Source organism: Perca flavescens, chromosome 18, assembly GCF_004354835.1.
Source record: "Perca flavescens isolate YP-PL-M2 chromosome 18, PFLA_1.0, whole genome shotgun sequence".
NCBI classification, from domain to species: Eukaryota; Metazoa; Chordata; class Actinopteri; order Perciformes; family Percidae; genus Perca; species Perca flavescens.
In genome coordinates this window covers 14,571,162-14,593,145 of record NC_041348.1, presented here as the reverse complement: position 1 = coordinate 14,593,145, position 21,984 = coordinate 14,571,162, and the positions used below count along the sequence as shown (strand labels likewise).

The window sequence follows — 21,984 nt, the reverse complement described above, 5'->3', positions numbered from 1 at the left end:
ATGACAAATCAAACTGGTAGATGTGATATGCTATGACAATTTGAATCGATGATTGTAAAGCATATTAGAAAAGAAACAGATAAAGCGGACACAAGCTAAGTGCAATGTGTTCATGTGTTGTTTTCTCTCTTCCTCTCTCCAGTTGGTGTAATTTCCACAGAAGTGACATACATTTTGGGAGGGCTGGTATTCGCCTGGATTGTAGAGGAGTGGGTTTGGGATTACGCCATAACTGTCACACTGCTGCATATCGCAATGACTGTAGCAGGTAAACTCAAACAGACAACTCAAACACACACAGATACACAGAAAGAAGATCAATAGAGCGGAACAGCTAATAGCACTGGAAGCCTGGTTATGTAACTGGATATAGTGGCTGTCGTTCAAGGATGTAAAGGTACACATAGACATAAATGCACTATTCATTGTGTTTTAGAATTTAAAGGACCAACTTACATTTCTGGCAGCCATTTGATTTAAAATAGAATAAAGAAAACAAACTAAACTATAATAAATGCTCAAAATTAGGACCTAAAGAAAAACATCCTTAACTTGCACCTTTTTTTCTGTCTTTCACTTGTAAATAAAGTCAATATGCAGTAAGTTTTGTGTACAGGTAGTTTTTTAACACACTGTTTCCATGTTTCTGCAGTGATGTCAGACTTCCCTTCAGCTGAGCAATGGTGGATAGCTCTGGGTAAGATTCCTACTTTCTTCTTCTCTCTACCCCTCCATGTGTATCCTTATCTATCTCCAACCCAATTTTGCCTGTTCCCAGACTCACTATAACTCACTTCACATCCCTTCAGATTCAGGCTTTAAGGACAGCTACTGGCCGACTAAACTTTCCTTTAATTGATCTCTTTTTCTTATTTATTTAATCCCTCTCTGTGCAGGTTCAGGCCTGGTGATGATGATATTTGGAGGACAGCTCATGGCCTATAAACTCTTCAGAAGCAACTTTGTCTATCCAGCTGAACTACAGAACTTCTAATGAACATAACAAGGAAAGCTTTTAACTGGCTTACTGGTTAATCTCAGGTTGGATACATCCCAGTGGGTTCACTTTTCAAAGACTGCATTGCTAGGTTCTTGTTGCATCGATATGAGCAACTACAGTATGTCTATCAAGACTGTATATATTTTATAAAGCAACCACAAGAAACACTTTCTCTACAAACCAACTTTGTTCAGTAGCTAATAGTCAGATCCCTCCATGTACAAATGGCCCAACATTGTCTATTTTCTACAGCATATTCTGTTTAAATATTGTTAGGGCCTGAGAATGAAAGTTCCAGGGGCTGCTGCTGCACATTCACATTTTTGAGGGACTTTGGATGATAGAAAACTCCCGAAGATTGCTCCAAAGTTCCACCAAAAGAAATTTGGTTGGGGCATTGCTCTCATCTTTAGGAACATTTTATGGTTTTTTCTTTTAATTATTTTGGCCTGACAGGAAGTCAGCCATCTTGGATTTTGTGCATTAATTTTCATTTCACAAACACGTTTCAGAACGTTAGCATGTGCAAGGGCCCTTTCATTGCTGCCTGCAGCTTTAATTTTATTGTTTCATTACAAACATCATACCATAAGCTAAATCTAATAGATCACACATATAATATTCTGAAAAAAAAGAAACTGCATTTACAGCTGTTAAATATGACCAAGTTTCCAATGGTGAGTTAAGTCAGAAATTTTTCTAATGTAATGTTAGTTGAATATGTGTCATACACAAGATTTGTAGTGTATAGTGGGCTGGCATAGTCTAATGACGACATGTTTTACCTGTATGCTGGTTGTATAAATTAGTTAAAACTGGATTTACATTAAATACTTTTTATTTTAAATTATGTTTGTGTGTTTGTGTACTGTAACGTTATATGTGTACAACTAGAATAGCCCCGGCTAAAGTGGCACCTGCCTGGGTAACAAAGACAGAATCATAGCTCAGTCTTTATGGAATGCCGTTTTATTCAGAATTAAATAAATGAATAAATAAATTAATAAATACATGGATAAAGTCCCCATTTATTTATTTGAAGAGACTTATTTTCCTAATGCCACATTTATTTATTTCACTCTATTTCAAGTTCTTATATGTAAATCAGGGGGCGTGGCTATTTCTCACATTCAGAACAGAGCCGTAGGCAAAAAAAGGCTGGCGAAGTGAGAGTCCAACACGACCGGCAGTTTGCGGTACTCTTTACCCAGCGCACAGTTGCCTATTCTGGGGTAACTAGACCACCAACTAGCGCTGACCTGACGGAGCACCACAACCGGCAGTTTGCGGTGCTGTGTGCCCAGCCCACAGTCACCTATTCTGAGGTAACTAGACCACCAACTAGCGCTGACCTGACGGAGCACCACAACCAGCAGTTTGCGGTGCTGTGTGCCCAGCCCACAGTCACCTATTCTGGGGTAACTAGCTAGACCACCAACTAGCGCTGACCTGACAGAGCACCACAACAGGCAGCTCGTGGTACTCTGTCCACTGCGGTTGACACGACAGCTGAGGTGTTAAGTGAGCTAGCGGGCAAACGACTGCTCTAATTCACATTAAACTGAACATTTCTGTTGAAGGTGAAGTGAGACAAGGTGAATGGGATTTTTTCTCGAAGAGAAACGGGTATATCTCTCACCCCCAGCTGTGCCTGCTGTGTGTGTGTGTGTGTGTGTGTGTGTGTGTGTGTGTGTGTGTGTCCTCCAGCTTACAGCGGGTTCTCCGAGCAACGAGCTAGCAGCCCCGGCAGACACTAGCTGGCTGTCGCGTCACTATATGGAGCTTCTGAACTCCGAAAACTTTGAAGCAAATTGTGAATTTGGCAACGATTTTCGCAAGACTCCCTATATTCTAAATCTAAACAGTTCATTTCTTGCCAAAAATTTGCAAATAATAACTTGAAATAAATAGAATGTGGCATTAGGAAAATAAGTCTCTTGAAATAAATAAATGGGGACTTATGAAATAAGTCTCTTGAAATAAATAAATATGGACTTATGAAATAAAAGTACCATGAAATAATTAAATTTATTTATTTATGTATTTATTGCCTCATTTATTTATTTCATGATGCATTTCAAAGGGATATTTATTTATTCATGCATTTATTAATTTATTTATGTATTTATTCATTTATTTATTTATGTATTTATTCATTTATTTAATTCTGAATAAAACGGCATTCCATACTGTCTGTCGTCTCCACTCTATTTAGATATCTCCTAAAGTCACAGATGTGAAAGAGAATCTGGGGCTTACAGAAAGTATTGTTTTGGAGCATCATATATTTTTTTTATAATGGGTGATTTGTATTCAAATATAACATTAATTGAGGCAGTAGCTAGTCAGTAAACTTGACGCATGCTGTTTGTACCTCTGTGCTGCCCACAGTTCGTCCCGATTTGTTATCAAGGCCTAACCCCGCCTTCCTGCGGGCCGCGCCTACTACTTTATTGAGTGACCCCAAACATGAGCGCCAAAACAAAGTAAGAAATTACTTTTACTCTTAATTAAGCCACTTGTTTAACTACGGTTTAAAAAACTGCTTAACGGTAGCGGTAACTTACCTACCTACTAAATGTCAGGAAACGGGTTAGTCTCCAGTATCCGGAGGTTAATAAGCGCTGAAGAGCGGCTGGTGCGGAGCACTCCGGTAAGTTAACGCGTTGAAGGCATGGATGTATTAAGAGGGTGAAGGGGTTAGCATGGCTAGCTAATTAGCTAATTAAGTGCTAACGTTAGCTGCACAGACTGATTAGCTGACCGACTAGCTTGCTAAGTGGTTACGTTTATGCTAGAGCCACGTGTGACTGTAGAAAATACGTATAAAATTCACAATACTGCAGACCTGCTAACGTTAGTTCGGTTGCGGTCATTATGTTGCTAAGTTATTCAGCTATAGCGTCGGTCTTCTCTAGCTAAAGTTTCAAAATGTTTTTAATTATAGCTAGATCTGTGGGAAATGTGACACATGTTCATCATTTATTTAACGCTAAGTGAGGCTAAAGTGTGATCATAACCGTTTAAGTTAAGCATGCAGCTAATGTTGAATTTTATATTAACGTTAGATTAATTCAGTGTGACTGCATCGGAAGTTGAGATCATTGACAAATGACACTGAAGGGTTACGCCAAAAAATATTTAAAAATAAAAAATTTAAAAAGTTTATGAACCTGATAATCATGTAGTACAGCAGCATAACAAAACAAATCGCCAACTAAAGCAAAATCGGAGCTGACAAAAGAATAAAATGCTGTGAGCCTTCGTAGAGATTGCATCAATGCAGTTTTCTCATCAGCATTTCTGTAACCACTGTATTTTTGTTTTTATTTCAAAGCCGTTCAGTAGAATGAAATCTAACTTCTTGCCACTTGTAGAGTCCATTTGATCAGCTTCGCCAGCAGATGAATGATGTCTTGGGAGATGAAGGGATCCTGAAAGAGGTGGTCCAACCTGGAGAGGGCCCACCTGTGCCCCAAAATGCTTCAGTATTGAGTATTTACAAGTGAAATTCTGTTCTAAAAAAAACCTTGCACAGTTTGCCAAAATATTTTGTCATGCTGTAACTAATCCTCCATTCTCCGTCTTCCATAGTCCATTACTCCGGCTTCCTGGAATATTCCGACCTGCCTTTTGAAACCACCACACACCGCAAGTACCCCCAAATGATGAAGTTAGGGAGAGGTCAGTAATCCTTTGTGCAGATTCCATACAAGTTCTCTTTTTGTTTAAAAAAATAAAAATAAAATCAATTCAGTTTTTGAAATGATCATGCAAACAGATGTGACGCTGGCTGGACTAGAGCTGGGTCTGTTGACCATGAAGAAAGGAGAGTTCTCCCGTTTCCTCTTACAGCCCCAGTATGCATACGGGGACATGGGTTGTCCTCCGTTAATTCCTGCTGCTGCAGTGGTTCTGTATGAGGTTCAGATCCTCGATTTCCTCGACTCAGGACAAGTGGACAACTTCATCGCGATGAGTCCGGTAGGAAGGCTTCAGGTGTCATGTTGTTACAGTCTGAGAATACTGACAGGTCAGAAATGACCTAAGACATTGTTCTTCCACTTGACAGCAAATGCATGCTTATGGCATGCTACGTAAAGGAGATTTATTTATAGTTTCATCCACTTATATGCATACATTTGCATTAGTGCACTTACGCACATGCTAGTCTGGCTAGTCCACACAGCACTCTGGGATGGGAGAAAAACATGCTCTGGTTTATTGGCATTTCTTTAAACCAATCACAATCGTCTTGGGGTGGCGCTAAGCGCCGGACACAATAACGGTGCCTCTGCAAAATAGCCTCATGAAGGAACTAGTTTTGGTGGAACTTGTGCTCGTTCAAAAGTTGTTTTAGTCTGAGAAAACTCAGATTGGACCGATAGTCTAGCTAGCTGTACAGAGTTTAGAATGTCAACACAAAGAAAGCGGAAGGTAGCGGACATCCGGCCGAAAATGAGGGACATCCGGAGGATTTTCCGGAGCAATGCCCTACATGAATCTTCATCGATATAGACTATGCACGTGCAGTCTTCCTATTGATTATGCACCTTGAAACTTTGCATTATGGCTTATAACCTATCATTTTATTTTAATAGCCAAAATAAGACAGAAGGAGGTAGAAAAATGTCCTTTGCATTGCTTTTTACCTTCTCTTACCTGTCTTCAGGAGGAGCAGAACGAAGTTCCTCTGTCCACGCTCCTCGACGTTGTCAACACACTACGCAGCTTTGGCAACCGTTGTTTCAACCAGAGCCGTTATGACAACGCCAAAGATCGCTATAAACAGGTAGATCTTGATAAGCGCATAAAGAAACCACGCTCTATTTGCAGGTGTTTGTCGCCTTCATTTTACTGTACTAGTACAAATGAAAATTTATTTTGTACTGGATTCTGTGCTTGGCCGGCAGGCAACGAAGCTGCTGGGGAACAGGGAAACACAGAGCGGTGCCGAGGCGGAGGCGATCAAGACAGCACTGCTTCCTCTTTATCTGAACCTTTCTCTAACTGAGCTCCGTCTGGACAGCCCTCACAAAGCCCTGAAATATGGCAACAAAGCCTTGGAGATAGACTCTGCCAACACAAAGGCTCTTTTCCGCTGTGGTCAGGTCAGATGGCGCTTTTCGTTTTGTTTCCCAAATCCTCAGATAAAAAGCCTCACAGGCTCTTGGAGGTCTTGTGCCTGATAGTAAATGTTTTGAAGTCGCTAAGAAGGTTAAAAATAGGGATGGTGACGGAACAGGCAGAACCAGACGCAATAGATGTTCAATCCTTGGAGAATTGTATCATATTGTTTGTTATGTTGCATGAAGAACTTCTAATAACATTTTTGTAAAACATGTTATTTTTTGTTTTTAACTTTAAACACTGTGTGAGCCACAAATGCCACTAGGGATCCATGTGCAGCCTGTCCTTCACCCCCAGGGGTCCCTCTGTTGTTAATTGCGTACTCTCTAGATAACAATTCCATTATTCAGACTGATGTCATCTCTGTCAGGCGTATCTGGAGCTGCATGAGTACGAGAGCGCCCAGGGTTGCCTCGTAACTGCTCAAGCAAAGAAGCCCTTTGACTGCGACATTAACAACCTACTGAGGAAAGTGGCAATGTAAGATGAACTTTTGTTGACACATTCAGGAAGTTTAGAATGAATACTGTTGTCAAGGCAGTACAGCTCCGTTGGCCCACAAATGGCATTAGTTTCAAGGTAGCATAGAATTATCAAGCTTATATTTTTGGCTTTAAAATATGCCTTCACCTATGCTTATTGTATGGCATATTTAGTTTAAAATGGCAATGCTATAGGGCTGTGTATTGGCAAGAATCTGGCGATACGATACATGGTCACGATTCAATATATTGCAATATATTTTGATGCTGTGCGTAAGGCAATTATATTGAGAAAAGTAATATTTAAAAAAAGACATAATGTGCATAAAAGTCAAAGAAGTTTACTTTAGGTAAACAATAACCTGACTCCGAAAGTTCTCCAACTGAAAGTTCCCAGATGGATATGCCGAGCAAATGCGAAGCAATCCATCTGGGAACTTTCCGTTGGAGAACTTTTGGGAAGGGGTGAAAATCCTGGTTAGCTTATTGGATGAACCATCTGTCTATCACCTATGTTGGTGATAGACGGGCCAAATCAACCAATCAGATCCACGAAGCGTATGAAAATACAACCACAAGCCCGCCCCTGCTGCTGCAGGCAAAGCATAGCTCGTTAGCTCAGCAAGCAAGCAACATGTCAGTAAAGGATATTTACCGTTTGTGTAACGAGAATTTAGGAATAAAAGACACCATTTCAGGTTCCCGGACCGCTGTCTGAAAATACTGGTTAGCTGATTGGATAAACCATCTGTCTATCACCACCTAACTCACCTCAAAACCAACGCTGATTAGCCCGGTCGTTTGGCTAACGGCTCCAAATTTTCTCTTCCTCAAGATGCCAGACTGATCTGCGAGTGGAAAACTGGAGCTTGCGAGATCAGGACGGTCTCACGAGGCTAAGTAAACAATTCAGTACACAGAAAATCAAACTGCCAGTTTGGGATTGTGGTTGAAATTTTTTTATATGCTAAAGTAGGCCAAAGTTCAGCCATAGCTACATTGTTAGCTTCTAGCAAAAAGTCAGGCACGGTTAGCACGGTTAGGCAAGGACACTAGTGGTGCTTCTCAGCATAGCCATCTTGCGGTAGGGGATTTAAACATAAACGTGAACCACTGTCTAACATGAATATTTTTTAATGTAAAATAAAAATCAGTATTGCGTTTTTGAAAATTGATACAGTATTGCAAAATAAAATATCACAATACTCAAGTGTATCAATGTTTTTCTTACACCCCTACAATGCTACTCTTGACTTGATTCCATCTTTCAGATGCTATAAAGACAGCTTGGACAAACAGAAAGACTTGTACTCCAAGATGTTCAGAGACCTAAGGGGCAAGTAAAGATGACGAAGAAGGTAAGAAATCCTGTCTGTCTGTTAGGGGGGCATCAATATTCAAACATCAAATCTTTTAACCAAGACACAACAATGACTTTTGCCTGCATTCCACACTACAGCTCCCATGATTCTTATGCAAAAGGCACATAGTTGAAATTAGAGCTGGGCGACATGGAGATAATCAAATATCACACTATTTTTGACCAAATACCTCAATATGGATATTGTGGCGATATTGTAGGGTTGACAATTGGTGCTTTCACAAAATATGCACACAATGAGATTTTTGATAAATAATCATCAGTTATGTTGATATAATAACTATGTGGGTAAAGGCAAACAATAGAACAGCCTGGTGTGTTCAGAAAAGTACATCACTCTACTGTAGAGCAACCTTTAAAACCAGGAAAAGACAACACTTGTCATATCAGGATATTACAATATCTAAAATTTAAGACGATATCTAGTCTCATATATAATGATATTGATACAATATCGATATTGCCCAGCCCTAGTTGAAATATCATTGGACCAATAGTTTTTTAGTGCCATTTTTATGATGAAAATAATCAGGTGCTTAAATTTTACTGCCCTGCACAAACATTGGATAGTAATTTAACGTAATTTAACTTTCAACGTGGCAGAAAAACACTGCATCATGTTTAAGCTTTTCAGAGAGACTGATCTCATTGACAAAATGTTTGTGTTGCAGATGATAGTGTAAAGAACAAACTTCAACGTCAACAGCACATTTTCTCTCCAGCACTGAATTCTGCAACCTTTTTGTGTTTTTTTTTTTTTTTTTTTTGTTTGTTTTTTTGCACAGGTTGTGAAAAGGAATAATGTTGTACAGATGCAACGTTAATTTCCTTTTAAAATAATTTATGTTCTGTAGAATTCTTCAGATGTTTGTTAATAATGCTCAACATTTTAGTTTTTTGGTTGAGGATATGCAGAAGTTGCTTTTCTGAAATACCTAAAGGCTGGTAGAACGTTTTGCTGGGGTGTTAAATATTTGCAAACGGTCTGATCACTTTTGGGATGATAGTGATAAAAATAAAAAAAAGTTTTTCACTTCTAAGCGATCTTGTCTTTGTTTTAGATCAATTGGAAAATGTGTTTTTTCATGATAATTTCTTCATACATTTAACATGCTGACTTAGTATTAATGCAGGGGTGGCGAACCTGTGGCGCTTGAGCCGTATGCAGCTCTTTGCCTGCTCCTTTGAGGCTCTTACAGTGTGGCTGGGGGCTGTGTTATTGGTGGATTATTTTTTTATCTTTTTTACTTTTTGAAACATTTTAAGATAAGTAAAAAAAAAAAATGGACAGACTCTGCACAGATCACCTTCCTCATTAACCCTTTTACTGCTGAATCAGATTGTTTGAAAGCCCCTCTAGTGACAAATGAATGAAAGAGTCGCTTTGAGTGGCCACAACAGAGTACAACCAGACCTAAAAAGGATTGTGGATAACAAAGACTGTCAGGTTTCCCACTGAGTCAATCGAAGTAAGAAAAAAAACCTATGAAAATGTATTATGTATTGTCATTAGATCTGAGAGTCACTGTTGCTGTTGTAATGTGGACTTGCATGTGTTGTGTGGCCTTTTGCTATGGTTTGTGTTTTTTTTGTGGCTCTTTATGCTGAACTGGTTGGCCACCCCTGAACTAGACAATAGAGCAAAGTGTGACACGTTGCATGGAGATCATTTGCATTTTGCTTCAAGGGCTACTAGTCGTGTGTACTAAGAAACACCAGGGGGCAGACTTGAACAATCTGTGCCTCCAGAACAGCAACCTGCTCATTTTACTGTGTAAAATGAGATTTAAGTGTAAAACTTTAAGTCAAAATATTAAAGTCAAGCTTTGACAAAACAATACGCCACTAATAAGTAAGGTATTTGACCATTAAAATCTGAAAAGTTAAGGTGTCTAGTATGAACAGACTGCTTGAAGATATTCTTAAATTGGCCAGGGCCCGCGCTTCATTGTGAGTTTTCCAGAGCTACTGTTAGTAGCCATCAACATTATTGCCTTTGGGACAGCCTGGTGCAGCTATTTCTTCACTGCCCTTATTAACTGCCCTCATCACATGCATCGGAAGATGCTGTTGCGTGACGAGGCAATATTTGGCACAGTGCAGCAGAGGGAAGAGTAGGAGAGGGAAGTGAGTGAGTTGTAGTGATTGGGCACGCCGAGTAGTGGGGGGAGGTAAAATGACGGCGGTGGGAATACACAAAGGTGTGGAGGGGCAGATGGAGGAGTAGAAAAATCTGGTTGATCTCTTTGGCTAATCCAATTTCCACAGTGTGTGTGAGTGTTTTACCATTATCTCCCAGCATATGGCCAGTAGGTCATGCTGTTAAAAGACTGTGTGTGTGTGACTGGACGCGGACACAATGGTCTCCAGACTTACCTACTACCTCCATCTCAGGTGAGGAACGAGAGAGACACATGTATGTTGCTGCTTTGAGTGCGAATGTTTGGATTCTTAGAAAAAAAATGGCATTAGTTCCACATTCAGGTGTCAATATGTTACCAATGTAATAGCTTACATTCTCCACAACACCTGGGAATTTGGAGTTTCAAATATTAAAACTTAATTGAGTCATTTTTTGTAGGTTGAAACAAATGGCTGCTTTCTATAAAATAGGTGCATAATAGCAAATGCAAGCATGTTGACAATCAAAACACTTATGGTAATGTTTTTCCAGTTTTTATGTACTTCACTCCACATTTACCTGACAGCTTTTACAGTTACCAGGTATTTTGCAATACTTCACCTTCAGTGAGCTATACGATAAATGTACAGTATAAATTGTGATACATGGCAATATTTTAAACGCCCATCTGGATATTGAAGTGAGATCTCCATGTACCATATTACTAATTTAAAACTGAGGGGGACCATTCTTCATAATGAGTGCCTTGGATGATTAAGTACATTCTACTGATGATGCACTATTAAGTAACAATGTCATGTTTCATATTGTAGTGTTGTTACTAACTACTTTGAAAGAGAACCTGCTACTATATATAGTAACAAAAAAAAAATACTCGCCAAAAAGTGGGAAAGCATGTTTATGAAGTTGGTGTGCACTTAATAAAGAGATGCAATATGCTAAGATTGATTGACAGAAAACGATGTGGTTTGTTTTTTTATGGAAACCCCCTCCAAAAAGTCTTATTTTTTTACATAGCCTCCAAGCATTGGGAATTGCACCAGGAAGTAGTCAGTACACTTTTGGAGCAGCAGGGGGCGACACCACCTATAAAACGATGCCCTGTGGTTTCAGCCAATCCCTGTGCTGTGATGTATCTGTAATCCAGCCTCCGTCCGCCTCACGAACACACAAGTTGTGGAGAAAGACGAGAGGGAGACGGAGGGAAAGAAGGAGGAGAGTTTGTTGTCAGAATTGGTCGGCCACATAACACAGTCCAGCGATGGAAAGCATTTACAGATAGTTGAATAGGTATATTAGGCTACCTATCAGCTAGTGAGTGGACGTCAGCTGTATGTGAAGCAGAAGAAGAAAGAAGGAAAAAGGAGGAGAAACATGAGCCGGCAACAGCAGCAGTCCCAGGGAGTGGTTTTAACGGGTTACCACAGCAACGCGGAACTGTTGCCGAAAACTGGACCGTGTGACCCCAGCTGTCCGTCAGCCCAGGACCTCGAGTCCACCGTGACCAGGTGGGACAAGAGGGTTTGTAAAGCGCTTTGAAATGAGGGCGGTAGCAGGTGTGTGTGTGTGTGTGTGTTTTTTTTAAAGCAGGTGAGCAAAGGTCACAATGATAGTCTTATTTCCCTCGTTTGCAACTTGAGAGCTGTAGAGACTAGTTGAATGAAAGCCATCATCCTTCAATTTGTTAACTCCATCCTGCCTGAGAACTTGAACCCAGCAGGAACTTCATTAGCACAGCTTTCTTAATTGCAACGTTGCACTAATTCCATGATGGGGCCTTGGGTTATGTTTTTCCTTTACCGCATTCCTAATCAGCAGGTTAACCTTGGTTTTGTTATACTAGCAGCCCAGATTTGGCAAGGTTGCCTATCTAACTCTTCTACAACGCCATAGGTCCAGTAGTAGGCTTATCTTTTTTTTTTAAGATTGTGCTATATAAAAACCATTGTTCTTTATCAGTGTTAGTGTTTGCAATATAAAATAGCCACTTTGTCGTTGGATTATGGTTGGAAGTATCTGGAAATGTAGATTATCTGATTAGTCAAATCAAGAGAAAATTTAACTGCAACTATTTTGACAATTGACCAGTCATGTAAGTCATTTGTCAATCAAGAATGCCAAATATTTGCTGCTGCCAAATGTGATGATTTTAGTTGGACAAAACAAGACATTTAGAGATGCCACCTTAGGCTCTGGGAAATTGGCCCATTTTCACTATTTTCTGACCAAACCATTCATTGAAAAAGAAAATATTCAAACGATGAACAGTATTGAAACTGAATCTTAAGTTACAGCCCTAAACTTATGTCGGAAACAAGCACAGTATGCTGATTTGCAGTAGGACTCGCAGGTTTAAAGGAGTTTGATTTACACTCATGTCTTAATGTAGCCTGGGAAAACCCTGACAAACTTCCGGCAAATTTGAGATTTGCTCTGAGAAGGGTCTGGTGTCAACCAGGCTAGTCTTGATGCAGTAATACTCTATCTACAAGGCTGCAAGTACTCCTTATTTTCATTAGGAATAAACCTGTCATCATGTTTGCAATTAATCATTTAACCTATTAAAATAGTGAAAAATGCCCATCACGTTTTCACGTAAGAGTTAAGTGTCTTAATAAGGTGTTGGGCCACTACAAGCATCCAGAACAGCGTCAATGCTACAGATTATCTGAGTCTCTGGAACTCTACTGGAGGGGTGGACACCATTCTTCCAAACGATATACTCCCTGATTTGGAGTTTTTATGATGTGGTGATTTTCACACTCATCAAACCTTTAAATAGTCAGCCCTGAACAGTAGAGAAGCATCTGCATTTTCTAGATTCCTATAGTCACAGTATTTTATTTATAACCGTGCACACTTGTTTATTCGTCCAGGCCGAGCTGGCTGTGTGTGTGTGTTTAGATCAGCAAACAACTGCTGTCAACAACCGTGGTGTGCTGAAAGTAAACAACTCCTACAGCGACAGTCCAGCTGGCATTCAGACCAGCTGGCATTCAGACGTACACACCTGTGTGTGTGTGTGTGTGTGTGTGTGTGTGTGTGTGTGTGTGTGTGTGTGTGTGTGTGTGTGTGTGTGTGTGTGTGTGTGTGTGTGTGTGTGTGTGTGTGTGTTCCAGATGGTTTGTCCAGCTAACTTGAAAAAAATTGCATCGTGTTACAGCCTGCCTTTGTCTCACCTCCCACAGCAGAGTGTGTGTGTCCTGTCAAGGCTGAAGCAAAGGCTTAGTTTTGTGGTCATTGTTTCCCCAAGTCAGGAAATGAGAGACATAGACAGACAGAAAGCTGCTGGCCTTTTACCAGCAGTAGACATCCGACCTAAGGTTGTGTGTCCGCTGGGAGTGTCTTGCACGTACACGTTTAGGTGCTCTGAGAAGGAGAAATTCAGCTTTTAGCTAAAAAAGCTAAAAGAAAAGCGTGTTTCCTGTTGTGTTGTCCATTGTTGGGTAGGAATCATCGCTTCCTGAAGCATCTGTGTAGTGTGACTTAGTCAGTGGAAACACATGGTTTGGATTAATTCACTGTGTGATGCAACAGACGGCCTGACCCTACAGCAGAAATCCAATGCTGCACAGGAAATGACATCTGCGGAAAGGAAGAGAAGCTGTGAAAGGTTACAAGATGTCAGACAAGCACGGGCCGCGTCATCAAGTGAACTTTGGATAAGAAAAATGACTCTAGACTTCTATCAATGAGTAGAAGAATAACCAAGAGAAACTAATAGCAAAAGAAACCAAAGAAATAAGGTGCCTGTCAGGGATGGAGGCAGAAAGACTGAGATAAACAAACTGGCAGATTCATCAGAACTCGCAGATGATTTATTCAACCAGTGGCTCATTGCTGAGACCAGTGACTGCGAGAGAGCAGAACAGAGGCAGCCTCTGTTTTCCACAGAGACAGCTGGCACCTGTTGATCTGCATGGGAATACCACACACACTTCTCATCCTCTTTCCCCTTCTTATGTTGAAATTTGACTTGAGTAAAAAAAATAATATCAGCAATATATACATGTAAATGTTAATGTACTGAACATGCAGAATGACCTATTTTTTACTAAATGGCAGTTCAGTTGGGAGCTTTGTTGCTGATCAACGTGATATCATGACTTTGCGTAAATATACACGCCCGCTTTCTTAAGCCAAGTGGCGTGTTATCTGTACACATTTTGAGCTATCCGTGCATGTCTACGCTGTATACAGTGGACGTAAACGTACACGCCACTTTCTAAAGCCATGTGGCGTGTTATCACGTAAACCTACACGCCACTTTCTAAAGCCAAAATGGCGTGTTATCTGCGCGCATTTTGAGCGCCGTATACAGCGGACGGGTTGGGTTAAGGAAAAGAAGAACGGGGTTGGCTTTAGTAAAAGAAGAAAGCGACGGTTGAATTTAGGAAACGTGACACGCGGGAGTCAAGTCGTGTGTTGGCCACCACCGCCACCCCCAAACCTCCCTACGCGGATTTTCGCCTTTTCATACTACTCGCTACGGCGTAAATTCACACGCAATCGCAAGGTAATGTAAGTCAATGGAGGCCAAACGGCGTTGATTAACCCGCTAAAAAGCAAGTATGCGTCTTGACAACACGCCAATACTGCCATACGGATTGGCGTGTCATACATACGTCATTTCATGAGATCAATCTGCTCTGATACTCATGTGGGCTCAAATAGTGGTCTTAGTTCACTTTCTCAGATCTTGGCTCACATTTAACTCCTCAGTGCTGAACTTGCTCTTTGCCGGGTGATACCGTTTCCTTCTATTACTGTTAGCGCCTCGCAGTGTCCGATTTACTTTTACAAGCTACTTCTCTCCACAAACACTCAGTTCTAAGCAGGTGATAAAAGGTGTGCGGATAAAGGTTCAAAGAGTAGAACAGTTACACACACACACACACACACACACACACACACACACAGCTGCAGCACTGTTTTTCTTTTAATTATGTATATGCATGTATGTGTGAAAGTGTGCCAGAGTGAGAATGTGTTTGTTTTGCTGACAAGGGCAGCCCAACTGACCTCAGTGAGTGTGTGCCTAAGAGAGCTAAGTCATGTGTACTTTTGTGTTTAAAGCTTTGAATAACTAGTTTGCTTTGTTGTGGGTGTTTTATTGCACTTTATGAAGCCCACACTCCAAAAACACACAAATATCTCACTACCAAAACCTGTTGCCTGTCATGCTTTTGAGGTTGACAAATTGCTGAGTGGTCAACAATTACTTGAAAGCTACGAAGCTTAATTTTTAACATGGTTGTAAATGTGTTTTCCACTGCAGGATCATAGTTAAATGGAAAACGAGGTGTCTTAGCCAATCAGATAATTCAGAGCAAGTGCCTGGGGTTGCATCACGGTCTTCTTTATTTTGGATCTTTGTGGTGTAATAGATCAACTGCAAATCTCTACAGAAATCGCTACAAACTGCCACTAAACTACAGCATGCAAACCATCCACTCAGATCCAAACAGATTCTACAGCCATGCTAGTGGCTCTGTGAGGCTTTGAGCCAAACGCTGCTGCTAGCATTGGCAACATGCTCACAGTGACAATTCTAGCATGTTGATGTTTAGCAGGTATGATGTTTAGCATGTGCAACATCTTAGTTTAGCGTGCTAATATGCTATTTTTATTTTTTTATTTATTTTTTAAAGGTTATTTTTTTGGGGGCTTTTCCTATTATTATACAGTGACCATAAAGGGGAAAGAGAGAGAGATAGGGGACGACTCACAGCAAAGGGCAACAGGTCTTCGAACCTGCACCACTGCAGGACTCCCCCAACGTGGGGCGAACGCTCTTATTCGGTGAGCTAGAGGCTAACCCGTGTGTTAACATGCTATTAAACACAAAGTACAGCTGCTGGGAACGTCATTAGTTTGGCAAGAAAAAGTATTTGGCAAACAAACATTTTGACCTGATGATAGCACTAGAGGATCAGTCAGGGGATCATCAGGATTCATCCTCTGGGGAGCATGAATGTGTGAACAAAACGTCATGGTTGTTCTAATAGTTGTTGAGATATTTCAGTCCGGACCAAAGTGGTGGACCGAACGACTGACCGACAGAGTCATGGCCCTAGCGTGGCTAGATGCACAAATGTAAGATAAGCGTGAACACAGATAACAAACTATCAAACTTGGGGCCTAAGCAAGTTTATACATGTGAATAGAATGTATGAATGTTTGCCAACCTCTGATTTATGTTTTAGTCAAACTGTTCATACTGTAGCTCTGGATGAAGGTAAATGATTAACTCCTGGGACGTCATGTGTATGTCTGCCAGGTTTAAATCTGCTTCCAATAAAAAAAATCTCTAGTACATAAAACAAGGACATGTTTGCCATTCCTCACAAATGAAAACATTTCCATTGGTGAGGCTTAAGTGAGGCAACGAACATCAGTGGGGGAGTGACCTGCTAAGTTACCTATCTTTAGCAAAGAGTCAGTCAGCATGTTTCTACATGTCTTATCACACAGTGCTTAGACTAGATCCTACTGGGAGGAAGGGAGAAAGGAGAGGAGATGGTACCATAAGGAGAGAGAGAGATGTAGGAAAATGGAAGAAAGCAGGGGTGAAATACAAAGCACCAAGTAAAAAGGAAAAAGGAAGACACAAGTCCCAGACGAGGTGTAGGAGGAGAGGAAATGGATGAGGAGGGGAGTGGGTAGAGGGAAAGAAAAGAGATTGGGGGAAGGATGGAGAGGAGGAGGTTAATTGTTGTTAAAATACCTTATGTTCTTTGTTAAAACCTGTGTGTGTGTGTGTGTGTGTGTGTGTGTGTGTGTGTGTGTGTGTGTGTGTGTGTGTGTGTGTGTGTGTGTGTGTGTGTGTGTGTGTGTGTGTGTGTGTGTGTGTGTGTGTGTGTGTGTGTGTGTGTGTCAGGAAGTCTGCTGTGGTATGTAGCCTTGGCTCAGCGAGAAACCTCAGTATAATGCTCTGCTGATAATTCCAATTTAATTAATATAGAACATCAGCTCAATGGTGTTTCGGCCTGACTTCCATGTTTGCCTCACGGCGTCATTTTATTTCCTTTCATTTCAGTTAGAATTGCTACGATTATGTCCTAATAGTCTGTTAATCAAGAGTTATTAAATATAGTCGCTAAATATTTAAAACATTACTATTGTTGCCCATTTCCTACTGACTGGGCTGTCTAGAAGCATAATTGAGGCATGATATTCACTTTTTTTTTTTATTCACTCCATGTATGTTAATGTGTCATCTCCTACAAATGAGGCCCACTTTTTAGATCAGAGTTATAGCATCTACAGCCTTTTAAAACATGGTCCTATACTTAAAGCATTACTATTAAGCCAGTCTGTATGTTTTACTAGTTTTTCCGCTTGTGTTGTTGCTTTCATTTCAGTATGATATTATCAAATCAACTTGCAGAGACTTGAAACCTGCTTTCCCTCACAGTAACACATCTTGTGTCCATTGTTACTGTGGTAGGGCTCATCTTTTGACCACTGACAAATATACAGCTGTGTGTAGGATAGGTGAGGCTCAACTGATGATTGTTGAGTAGATGGAGGAATGATTAGCATGGGTCACAGCAACCACAGATCTGCTGTAGGCAGCTACACCATCAGCCAGTTGTAGTACAACTGTATCTGCTGCTCACTCTAGAATAACTCCATAGCTTCAAGTGGAAGAGAAACAGAGAATGGGATGTGCTGTGTCAGATCGAACTTCCTGTCACAACAAAGGGTGCATTCAGGCGGACATCAGTAAAGCCAAAAGAATGAGACTCGTATTAAAAAAACACATTTTATTGGCACTTCTATTGTTGTTCATATTGTGTAAATCTCCACCAAAGGTCCTGAGGTAATGCATTTTGACCAGTTTCTTTGTCGCTCTTTCAGATGTTATAATTATACAATATAAAAGAGTAGGAATACTAGTAATGCTAGTATTAGCAGCAGTACTGTCGCCCTTTTTGGGTGTACTGGGGCCATGTGTTTGTGTTGTTGACACCCTACAGAATACAGTAGATGTTAAAGGACATTAAGGCCTCACATGCAACAAATATTAAAGCTATGACATTTCTGTCACACACTAGACATAGCTCCACGGCATAAAAAAAAAGCCCCATCTGTAATTTCAATTTTGTAAATTGCAGGCACACAGTATTTACATATACCAGAGTTGGACTTGTAAATAAAAATAAGGATTTTGTGTGGTCATAATTAAAAACATTTGGGCACCAGAAAACATTAATAACCTAAATTAAGTGGATGTTGAGTTCTAGTCTGTGTCACCCACAACATCATTAAACTGTGTACTGATTTCTTCGTATCCAAAATCTGTGTGTGTAATAAACTCTGTAAGACCATAAACTATTTCAATGATTACAACTCAACAACCTGTATGAGGTCATCCTAACAGTAATTAGCACCAACGGTTCGAACTTGCGTTAGCCAGGCTAGGCTAAACAGCACTAGTATACTGCATGCTGAGATGAGCTGGCTGTGTGACAGCTGCTATTCTTAGTCCCCGCTGATGTTGTCCTCATTAGCTGACTGGTTGGGAATTCAACATACTGCTGGCTCGTCTGTCTGTCTGACTCACTGACAGTGTTGTGTCAAAAGCTCTCTCTCTCTCTCTCTCTCTCTCTCTCTCTCTCTCTCACTGGTAAACAAGGTACAAAGTGCATATCTATCAGTGAACCCGTTATGGCAACGTATTCTAAATCAAGATTAATAGTTTTGTTGGGGCATGTCAACTATCTGACTGACCGGACTCTGCCACTACTTTTGATTTGATTTATTAGACAGTAACAGAAATAAATGCATAACAAGATGCCATCACAGTGACATTGCACATTTAACAGAACTGTCGAGGATAACACAAGAAAGTTACAAACTTATTTCCATTGTGGTCCTCCTTGTAGTCTGACTACCTGTCTTTCTCCTAGTCGCAGAACAGGCCAATACACTGTTCAACAGAACCAGAACCCGCATCACGGAGACAAATCTGGGCCTTCCACTACCACCAACAGTACAAGAACCACCAGCACTGACCCAGCATCGCTACTAAACCCAAGCGTTGTAGCTTGCCCCAGGTCTCAGCCCTCCTCCAGCCCCAGACACAGTCCCAAATCCAGGTCCAGACCGCGGCCACCATGTCAGCGCTGCAACTCTCAGGTAGGCTGTGAATGATGTGAGAAATCTGCGGTAGTACCTCACTTGTGGCATGAAAATTTCACTTCATGAGGTTTTTTAACATTAATGTGAGTTCCCCCAGCCTGCCTATGGTCCCCCAGTGGCTAGAAATGGTGATAGGTGTAAACCGAGCCCTGGGTATCCTGCTCTGCCTTTGAGAAAATGAAAGCTCAGATGGGCCAATCTGGAATGTTCCCTTTATGATGTCATAAGGGTAAAGGTTACCTCCCCTTTCTCTGCTTTGCCCGCTGCCCAGAGAATTTGGCCCGCCCATGAGGTAATAGAGCTACAACCGTGGCCGCAAGCTGGTCAAGGCCACACCCCCACCCTCCACCTTGCCCCGCCTCTCTCCTCCTCAATACCATTTGAAGCTACAGACGCTGTATATCATTTTAAATGACCTAAACAACAACAAAACAGTTGTTACCATTCAGACATTAATGCAAAATCTTTAGCATATTTCTGCATCATTAAACCATTAAACAACAATATAGTCCCATTAATAAACTATTTTAGGACTCTATATTGTTTGCGTTCCATAAATAAAAAAAAAAAGGGAACCAGAGAAACATGGTCTGATGTCTGTTTAAATTGTAGGTGTTTTATGTAAAATATGTCCGTGTGTTTGAGAAGTGTGTATATCTGAGGGAATCTGCAGAACCAGTTACGGCCACTTCTGAGACTTGTTCAGACTGGCTGGAAATCTTGTGCTGTTGTTTTGCTTTTTCTGTGCTTCATATCTGATCAACAAAAGCTACTGGTCAGGACAGAAACAAGATATGAAACACAAATAGGAACTTGAAACAAAATGTTGAAATTCCCATCTGTGCATATGTATGTTTGAGTATCTTCACTTGTCTCGCAGGAATCTCTGGACGAGCTTGAGATGGACGACTATTGGAAAGAGGTGGAGAACATCACTCGCTCAGGAGGAGGAGCAGGGAGGGGAGAAGGTGGAGGAGAAGGGGAAGTGCAAGAGGAGGAGCAGCAGAAAATTCCTGAGGGTAGGATACACTGGGCCCTATTTTATCAGAGTGTCATCTCCCATTCCCTTTAAAAGTCAGGCGTGTTTGTACCTTGGCGCATTGCTATTATGATGGCGGATTTGAACGGTAATATTTAAATTTGTAATCTTTTGCATGTTTGGGTGCTGCTGTGCTTTCGTGTGTGTGTGTGTGTGTGTGTGTGTGTGTGTGTGTGTGTGTGTGTGTGACAAGCATAGTGTGCGCACGCTGTGCATAAGCCTAGGCGCATTTTACTAATGCACTGTTAAAATAACAATGAAATGCTGCGTTATTGACTTTAGACCAGGTTTTTGTTGGTCAATGGCGCGAACACTTCCCGCTACCTCAAGACAGCAATACGCCAAGAATTCACCTGAACTTACCTGTAAGACCAGCACGCCTATGGACGCACAGATGGGCGCAGGTGCATTTGCTATTTAAATGATGCGGGTGCTGGACGGGAAATTGGCAACCAAGTCGGTCTTAAACTAGCAAAGACACTTGCGTCGGGCTTTGCGCTACGCCGGGTTCAAGATAGGGCCCAATGTGTCCGTGTATAGACCTGAAAGAGATCTCAATTTACCCTTTTCTTTGATCTGTTAGTCTACACGGACATTCACATTAGCTATTTTAATTATTGATTTAGATCATTCTATTCACAGAAGAGATAATGTAGTGGCAGAGTTTGACAATAGGCTTGGTCTAGTTCCAGACATGGATGGATTATGACGCAATGGGCCCCTGGGCGCAGACATGTAAATGTCCCCCACTCACTTTGCATTCTTATCTACATAATTTAAGTTGGAAAGTATTTTAGTGCCTCATGTTTTCAAGCATGCAATTCTGCAAACCTCTTTTCGTGTATATCTGTGAGTCTTATTTAGCCTGTTTATGAAGCCTATTGTTCTGGAGCAAACACACTTCCTGTACAGTATGTGTGTCTTGCTCCATCTGTGGTTCCACCTTTCCTGCACGTGTAGAATTGTGTCTTGCATGGGAATAAATGGAGGCTTCTCTCCCTATTTTTTCTCATTTTGTCCATATTTTTATCTCCTTTCTTTCCCTCGTTTTGAATCACAAGTTGGGATAGTGATGTACCAATCTCAGAAACCACATTTAGAAATTAAAGTCCTTGATCTTCCTCTCATTTTCTCTTTCAGAAGGCGAACAGGAGGAGGCTTGGCTTACAGAGGCAGGGCTAGCACGGCTGTTTGATGATTCCCTAGCAGCTGACCAGGATCAGGTATCAATAGTCTATCCCTTATTTAAATAGTTATAGTCCAACTTGAGTCATAGTTTATCAGTTTCGTATTTGCAGTTCACACCTTTCAGTTAGCATAAACTGTACACACACACACACACACACACACACACACACACACACACACACACACACACACACACACACACATATATATATATATATATATATATATATATATATATATATATATATATATATATATATATATATATATATATATATGCCATGCTTTGATACCTGCTTATATGAATGTGTTTGACAGAGAAGACAGACCACCATTAGACAGGTGGAGGATATACTGTATAGATATAATACCTACTGACCCATGATTGAGTCTGATTGATTGATTGATTGATTGATTGATTGATTGATTGATTGATTGACAGGAAGAAGACAGCGCAGTGTTCCTGTCCACATT

General features: G+C 40.8%; 3 protein-coding genes across 9 annotated transcripts in view; all 3 read left to right on the top strand.

Annotated features, from left to right (window-relative positions):
• tmem244 (transmembrane protein 244) overlaps positions 1–1,850 on the top strand; it is a 69,138-nt gene extending 67,288 nt beyond the window's left edge. For all 4 annotated transcript variants that reach the window (XM_028604791.1, XM_028604790.1, XM_028604793.1 and 1 more), the window contains 3 exons: positions 143–268; positions 653–697; positions 897–1,850. In XM_028604791.1, the coding sequence (XP_028460592.1) occupies positions 143–268; positions 653–697; positions 897–994 (269 nt within the window). In that variant the 3' untranslated portion in view covers positions 995–1,850. The remainder of the gene's footprint in view (positions 1–142; positions 269–652; positions 698–896) is intronic.
• Positions 1,851–3,363: 1,513 nt separating this feature from the next.
• On the top strand, positions 3,364–9,033 carry fkbp6 (FKBP prolyl isomerase 6). 2 transcript variants are annotated; one of them, XM_028605425.1, is made up of 9 exons: positions 3,364–3,653; positions 4,378–4,495; positions 4,595–4,684; positions 4,758–4,984; positions 5,673–5,792; positions 5,914–6,111; positions 6,501–6,610; positions 7,884–7,970; positions 8,665–9,033. In XM_028605425.1, the coding sequence occupies exons 1-8, from the start codon at positions 3,579–3,581 to the stop codon at positions 7,954–7,956; spliced, it is 1,011 nt and encodes a 336-aa protein (XP_028461226.1). In that variant the 5' UTR covers positions 3,364–3,578; the 3' UTR covers positions 7,957–7,970; positions 8,665–9,033. The 2 variants fall into 2 exon arrangements, with proteins under 2 accessions (XP_028461226.1, XP_028461227.1); XM_028605426.1 differs by having other exon boundaries at positions 3,367–3,653; positions 4,782–4,984.
• A 2,236-nt stretch (positions 9,034–11,269) lies between these two features.
• arhgap18 (Rho GTPase activating protein 18) overlaps positions 11,270–21,984 on the top strand; it is a 20,473-nt gene continuing 9,758 nt past the window's right edge. For 2 of the 3 annotated variants that reach the window (XM_028605350.1, XM_028605349.1), the window contains exons 1-5: positions 11,270–11,644; positions 19,052–19,280; positions 20,164–20,302; positions 21,463–21,545; positions 21,953–21,984. The exon at positions 21,953–21,984 is cut by the window's right edge and continues 121 nt beyond it. In XM_028605350.1, the coding sequence (XP_028461151.1) occupies positions 11,511–11,644; positions 19,052–19,280; positions 20,164–20,302; positions 21,463–21,545; positions 21,953–21,984 (617 nt within the window). In that variant the 5' untranslated portion in view covers positions 11,270–11,510. The remainder of the gene's footprint in view (positions 11,645–19,051; positions 19,281–20,163; positions 20,303–21,462; positions 21,546–21,952) is intronic. The other variant, XM_028605351.1, reaches the window with a different exon arrangement.

Bases quoted from the DNA above. Each gene is read 5' to 3' on its own strand.
- fkbp6 (XM_028605425.1), top strand. From the start codon at position 3,579: ATGTCAGGAAACGGGTTAGTCTCCAGTATCCGGAGGTTAATAAGCGCT. The intron at 3,654-4,377 runs GTAAGTTAACGC...TGCCACTTGTAG, and splicing joins GGCTGGTGCGGAGCACTCCG to AGTCCATTTGATCAGCTTCG. The intron at 4,685-4,757 runs GTCAGTAATCCT...AAATCAATTCAG, and splicing joins AATGATGAAGTTAGGGAGAG to TTTTTGAAATGATCATGCAA.